The sequence below is a fragment of the Geospiza fortis genome, unplaced genomic scaffold (genome assembly GCF_000277835.1).
Source record: "Geospiza fortis unplaced genomic scaffold, GeoFor_1.0 scaffold41, whole genome shotgun sequence".
NCBI lineage: Eukaryota > Metazoa > Chordata > Aves > Passeriformes > Thraupidae > Geospiza > Geospiza fortis.
In genome coordinates, this window is record NW_005054299.1 from 14939497 (window position 1) to 14946839 (window position 7343).

At 38.3% G+C, this 7343-nt stretch overlaps 1 protein-coding gene across 1 annotated transcript in view; it reads left to right on the plus strand.

Moving 5' to 3' along the window:
- KIF26B (kinesin family member 26B) overlaps nt 1–6611 on the plus strand; it is a 280513-nt gene extending 273902 nt beyond the window's left edge. Inside the window, exon 14 of the mRNA XM_031059730.1 lies at nt 73–6611. Within this exon, the coding sequence (XP_030915590.1) occupies nt 73–221 (149 nt within the window). The 3' untranslated portion in view covers nt 222–6611. The remainder of the gene's footprint in view (nt 1–72) is intronic.
- Nucleotides 6612–7343: the final 732 nt, after the last annotated feature.

Here is a 7343-nt window from a genome sequence, read left to right on the forward strand (position 1 = left end):
AGCTCTGACTCTCCCACCAGTCATCACTAAGTATGGTCTACTTTTCCTATCTGTGTGTTTTCTTTCTCACAGTTGATCTGGAGCAGGTATTTGAGCTGGATTCTCTGGAATACCTGGAGGCCCTGGAATGTGTGACTGAGCGTTTGGAAAACCGTGTCAACTTCTGCAAGGCCCATCTCATGATGATCACCTGTTTTGACATCACCTCTAGACGCCGATAAAGGATGAACCTCAAGAGAATTTCAGTGCACATCTCTGCCATCCTCCTTTTCCCTTCCAAACAGCATCCCAAAGACAAAAGAATGAGGATGAAGGTTGGAGTCAAGTCTCAGCTGTGTGTATGAGAGATTTGCTATACTATACAGAGGAGTAGTATTAAAAAACAAGCAGAACAAGCATGGAAAATGGAGATAGAAGGTTGTTGATACTCTTAGCCTAAAAGAGCACTTTGTGGAACCTTTTAAGGACATATCTGTAAATAAGAACTGCTGGCAGAAGACACTTCTTTCCCTGCATTAGCTGAGGAAGGAGGAAAGGTGGTTGTGGGACTTCCATTGAGAGGTTCATTAAAAGAAAACCTATCCAGAAAAACTATTCAAGTGCCTTGCAAATCTTTGTTATCCAAACATTTATGTTCATACTTTATTGTGTACAGATGGTGCTAGTCAAGAAAAGAAAAAGGAAAAAAAAAAAAACAAATACAATTTTGAAATGTATTTACAGCTTGTTTTTCTCTTGGTGTTTTCTCCTATTTCAGACTTGCTGTTTCTAAGTAACTTGTGTTTGTAGAGCTATTTCCTAATCAGTACAACATATGAATAAATGTTAACTGTCTTTTCTTGTTACCAGAGTAAGGCCACTCAAAGAGAAATTTAGCTTTCCTAGATGACACAAACATATTTCTAGCAGAGAATAAGGTTTGTTTAAATGCTGTTCTGTACTCTCTTATATGCTGGAGAGCACCATTATTTTCCCAGCCTGTTTTGCAGTGTATGAGAGAGAAGTGACATTACTGTGAAGTAAATATCTTTTCAATTTGATCCAAACCCCATTACTTGTTTTCTTGTTCATATGTTTTGCTTTGTACTGGCTGGAGTTATGAATGACAAGGTACTTTTATCCTAACCCCTTTTCCTGGTGCTAGTAACTTGCTGGAAGATTGTCCTCTAGGCTAAGGGTTCTTTCTCATGTTTATCAGTCCAAAAATGAGTGATTTGTTCTTTCTTGAGACTATGACATTTAGCTTCACCTCTTTACAACATATACCACTGCGACACATGTTTTGACAGCTTCTGATCCCTGGCCCAGTGTGTCCATACTCACAGATGTACCTGAGGAGTGCAGGCTCTGCTCAGCTCAGCACATCTGGAAATAAGGCAAATGAGTAGACACAGCACTTCAAGCATGTTGGCTATAGCATCTTTACTAATCCTCAGTACCTGAAGCCATGGCAAAATTCACATTGACGTCAAAAGGACAAGGGTTAGCAGCTCCCTACACATCCAGTTATTTTACTAGTTGGCCTCTTTGTCTACAAAACAGTTTGTAGGAAGGAACATCCTTTGTATTTCATAAACAAATATGCAAAATCGCATTTTAATTACATATGAGCATGAAGAATTATTTTGTTGAATTAGATTTCTTATTCCTCTATGCTGAAATAAGCACATTCAGAAAATTTCCCCTCTCATACATTTATGCTACCCTCCTGTTGCTTATGAGGAAATAAGACTATTATTTAATATACTCAAAATGCATCAATTAACTGCTTACTTAAGTGCAACTCTTCTTTCCCTGCACCATTGTATCAATGCAATGTTACAATACCCCAACATTAAAATAATACTGGTAGATTTTCTAGTGGTTAGGTGAAGAGAAAAGCTTTTTTAAAAAGCAGAAGTAACATTTGTATAGTTTTATTTTCTTTTAGTGCTCTACAACTTGTAAAAATGAATCTTACTCACTCTGTTGCCTTTGTCACTGGATTTTGTAGAAAATTCTACTTAAAATCTATAGGATTATTTGGAAAGGAAAAAAAGGTCCTGTGTGGAAGTCACTTTCTAGTCTGTTCCACAGCAATTCCCTATAATGAAAGTTATATTCTAAGTATTAAAGACATATCCCTTTCTCTCTCAAAGAAAAATACCCCAACCAACTCTGAAAATCCCCCCAAACAATGTAATTTATTTGACTTTCTCCTCTTTATAGCAATTTCAGTAGCAGTTACTATGTACTGGTCCTTTGGAGGCCATCTCTTCTTTCCAGGGCCCCATGGATTGAGTACAGCTGCAGAGAGCCAAGGAAATCATCCCTGCACACAGTCCATGAGTTAAACAGGAGTGGTGATGTTTCCATAAACCAAGTGGACACATTTCAGAGCTATTGTAAAATACCTATTTCATGTAATATTCCTCACCCACAGTAACTCAATTATTCATTGATGCTTGATTTGGTACTTCTGCAGCTTAGGAAGCATTGCAAAAACATGTGTACCTAGCCATTGTTTTAAAGAGTAAGAGTTTATGTTCACCCTGTTTATCCCAATAGACAAAAATTGATCCCTGAAACCAAATTGATTACACCAGGGATGAATTTAGTATACTAAAAATATGTACTAATTGAGCAGAATTGCAGAACTTACAAATATTCTGTTTCTGTGGACCTAATTAGAGTATCCATTAACTCCCATAATATACTAGTATTCATGTTCTAAAATCCATATGCATTCTTGACTTTCTGTCATTTCATTTCAGAATTTGCCACTATGTTTTTAAGAATTTCAATGGCTCAATACAAAAAAAGGAATGCAAAATTTTGTGGAGATTTGACATGATAAAACGTTATCTTCTTGAAAACAGCTTTTTACTTCAAAATTTATATTACTGTAACTCAAGTATTTGCAAAACACATGAAGCATTCAGGGCTTTATTATGAAATCGATCTCAGTTTGCAGTAGCCAGCATTTTAGAGAAGATACATACACTTCTGCAAGAAATCCAGGAAGCCCCATTGTTTAAGCATTGCCAGCATAATGCTGGTTTTATGCTGATTTTTTAAAAGGCATCATGTAGCCCAAAATACACAAGAGCAACACGAATGTAATGCCTAATCATTTTCACATTCAGAAATCAATCTTATTTCCCTGGGACAGCTTTAGCAGGAAACAGCAGTGTTAACGTAATTAGGTTTGAAGGTTAATTCTTTGTTCATGCGTGTCACAGGAGATCGCAGCTCTTCATTGTCAGGCTGTGAGAGGACTGTGGAACACCAGCACTGCTCCACATCCCCGCCGGCACCTGGGGGCGCTTCCTGGGAACTGCTGCTCTTGCCATACGGGAACCTTATCCATACAGGGGCAGGAGTTGCTCTAGAGCCATAAATTCAAGTGTAACCATAGGCTGGAGACTTTGGCTGTGCTGAGGGTGATTCAGACATCCTTTTGTCTGTGTCAGCTCTCACAGCAGCTGGCTCTGGGAGTTAGGTCAATTTGTACTCTGAATGGTGTGGGAGAGCCCTAATTCCTGGTACATTTGTCACACTTCTTTTCTTTTGCCACGCATGCCTTGCATTTGCCTCAAAACAATTCCTTGTCAGTTCGTTCAGATCTAAGTAATCCAAAGCATTACTTTACAGAAGGACAAAGAAGGAAACTAATACTCTCCTTTCTTTGATTTTCTTCTCATCTCACCTGCTCTGATAAAACTGAGGCACAATTGCATTAGGAATTAGAAGAGTTATTACAAAATAAACCCAGTTGTGATGAAAATTCATCCACCTGCCATTTTTTGGGGTATTTACTGTTAGTTATATAGTAGAAGATCATGCTACTCTTATGTATTTAACACTTTCTCACTCTCAGAAGAGTTATAACAAAGTAAACCCAGTTGTGAGGAAAATTCATCCACCTGCCATTTTTTGGGGTATTTACTGTTAGTTGTACAGTAGAAGATCATGCTACTCTTATGTATTTAACACCTTCTCATTTTGTGTAAGGGCCACACAGGGCTTTTGCTGAACATCTGTCTTCGATCCAGTCTAAGATGACCCACTGCCATAAATCCTAGCTTCTGAAACTTGCAGGTCCATAAAATAGTAGCTGGCACAAAGCAATGGCATGATCCTCTGACATGATTCCTAGTGGGAGCTGCATAGAATGTACAAAAAGGGATCAAAGAAACACACTGGCATTTTTTTCTTTTATCTCTAAATGTGGCAATTATAGAGGCTGAAAGCTGGGAGTGATGCTGGGAGCACTACATACCAAATCCCATGTTTTCTCACAGAAAAGTCTGTCTTGAAGTGTGGGGTTTATGTCTTCACTTTTTTCATTTATCTCAATAATATGGCTGGGCTTAAAATAGGGACCTGTGGCATGGAATTCAAATGTGATGACAGCTGAAAAATATAGGCTCTTACAAAAATCACCTTTTACAAATGTTTGTGATTTTGCTGTATTGTTTTTAATGAGGTAAAAATCATTGTAGAAACACGAGTTGTACATGCATCAGTAAATACACACGCACACAGCCTGAGATGGCCCCCTTGCACATTGCTGAGGGGAAGGGCCAGAGCTGCTCACAGGTGGCAACATCACCACTCCCCTTCCCTCCTCCAAGGAGTGCCTGCCTACAAAACCATTCCCCTTACACTCACCTGGGTGAAGTTAACTTATGCCATACTATAGGGAAAGCTTATGCTTGAAACTCTTTCAAGGGCTTCTTTAAAAGGTTCTTTCTTACCCAGGTTCTTCTGTAGCCAAATTGCTGCAGTTCCCATGTAGAACCTGTTAAAGCCTGTTAAAGTATTCCAGATGAACTACTCTATATTTCAGAGTGTCATGAAATTACAGCAAGATATTTCATAATCTCAGCTGTTTAACACACAATTTCTGCACATGCTTGAGGCATACAGCATAGTTACATCAACTGAGAGCCTGGACTTTTGATGGTCTGTGAAGCTTCCTGTCTAGTCCTAACAGAGTTAAAATTGTAAATTGAAGCTTCTGCATTGCAGAAGCAAATTCAATTCTCCTAAGCCAGAGGCTGAGCAACCTCTGATGCCAGTTCATATGATGGGAAGGATGGTTGCACAGCATCAGGGATGCACCAGCTCACTGCAGAGACCATTAAATACCAACAGGAGTGGATGATGACCATAGAGAGAGGCATTTCTTCTCCAATCCATGGATGGTGGCATACCTCGCTTAATCCTGATATCCTCATTGTCTGTGTTTTGCAACTCCCAAGGCTTTTGCATTGGCAACACACAGCAATTTTTAAAGACATAAGGCTGGCTGTTGCTAGCTATCCTAAGATTTGTGAGAGGTTTCCAAATAACCATAGCAAACAAAACTGTGAATGATTTGTCAATGCAAAGTTAATAATCTCTCTCTCTCTCGCATTTATTGTGCGCTCATCCCAGGGTTATCTGAGCTTCCATACCTGTTCCTGGAAATAATAAACCATTTTATTATTGTCTTTATCTTTTCTTCTTTCTCCTTCTCAAGCAACCTTTCAAAACAAACACAAAAAAAAAATCCCTTGGAAATGTAGCACCCTTTTGCCACCAAATTCACAAACAGCAGTCTCGTGCTCACTTATGCAAACTTTTGAAGCTCACAAAGGGCATGATGATTCTGCAAAGAATGGAGGTGCTGAAAGTAGCTGAAATAGTAGCATTCAGTAGCATTCAGTAGCGTTCAGCTATAGTATTTCAAACAAACTACCTTCAAACCCTCCTGGACAGGAAATAAAACACAACCCAAACCATCATCTTACTTTGAGTGGTCCTACTTAAGTATTGAGCAAACTTTATAATAATGGTAATAAATTGGTGCTTGAGGCAGTTTCAGCTATATTACATATTCTCTATATACTATAGATATGGATGTATTCACCCTCTTTATTGTATATGTGTGTGTGTGAGTATTTACATGTAGCACACATACATATATGTTTTATGTATGCATAGATACTAACTTTTCTACATTTTACTTCTTTCCCACCCATAGCTGAAACTGCTGGTTACTAACATCCACATCCACATCATATTCTATGTATGAAGGATATAATTTATTTGTAAACTCAGGATGTTCTTGTTTTATAGAGTTGCTTGTATTTTATAATTTATTTACACATCATGGTTGGAAATGCTTATCTAAGTGCTATGCATTGAAGTGTATGTTTGCTAAATCTATTTCACTCTGTCCATGGCTATGTTCTTTCTCATTATAACAGTGGTATAAAATAGGGCTAAGGAGGAGAGAAACTGATAGATGTAGAACTTATTCTGGTCCCATCATTGGGCAATTCCAGGAGAGGATATATCAGTAGTATATATATATATATATATATTTTATCAGCTAAATTTTATGGGGAAAAAAGGAGAAAGAACAGCATGAGGACAAGTTCAAAATGTGGAAAGTCACAGCCATTTCCAAGTTTGTCAAAAATTGCATTGAACCTTTTGCCATTAAAATTGTAAAGTTTATTGTTTGCTGGCTAAAAATATCCCTTTTGTGGTATTTGAGGTGTGAAACATTGTCAAAAATATGATGTCTGGAAAAAATCAAACTATAGTGGCATTAAATGTTTACTTTTATCTTACCAATATATCTGCCTCCTCCTCCTGACTCTTTCACTTTAGATAAGAGCATTTCATGGCATTTCATACTGGAGAATGCTTTTGACCCACAAGAGGATGTGGTATCGTAACAGTGAAAGTGAGCAAGAGAGCAAGATCAGACCTGAAAATAAAATGACCAAAGGGGTTCTGTCAAGCAAGTATTACTGAGAAGCAAATTCACCAGAAAACAGTAAGGAATTGCAGGGTTTGGTCCCAATGACAAAATACTACAAGCAGCAGAGCAGCATTAATTTGCCTGCTGCTGTCCAGAAACACAAAGAAAACACAATCATAGACCTGAAATGGTCAGGCTTTTACATAAGCTGGTTATGCATATACACAGGGATTGCTCTTTTGCATCTGTGAGCAGGGGAAAAATCAGAGACCAAGCAAATATAAAAGAGGTATTCATAGGTATAATTTTTTATCATCTTTAGCAATTGTGTTACATTTCCCTTGGCCACCATGCAGGTAAGTAACACAATGGGAGTGATAAAAAGAGTTTGTTACTCAAGACATTTTTCTCTCTCAGAGAGGCAGTGGTGGCAGGCTCAGCAGGCCCCTGAGCTGCTGCAGAGGTGTGCACAATATCTGCTTGCCTTCAGCTCATGTTTGTGGCATTCCCTGTTGATAATTAAGACAGCACTTTGCTTGCAGAACAAAATGTGAATGAGCTCTCTGGGTAAATCTCGCATGCCCACTAACACCTGAATAAGCCC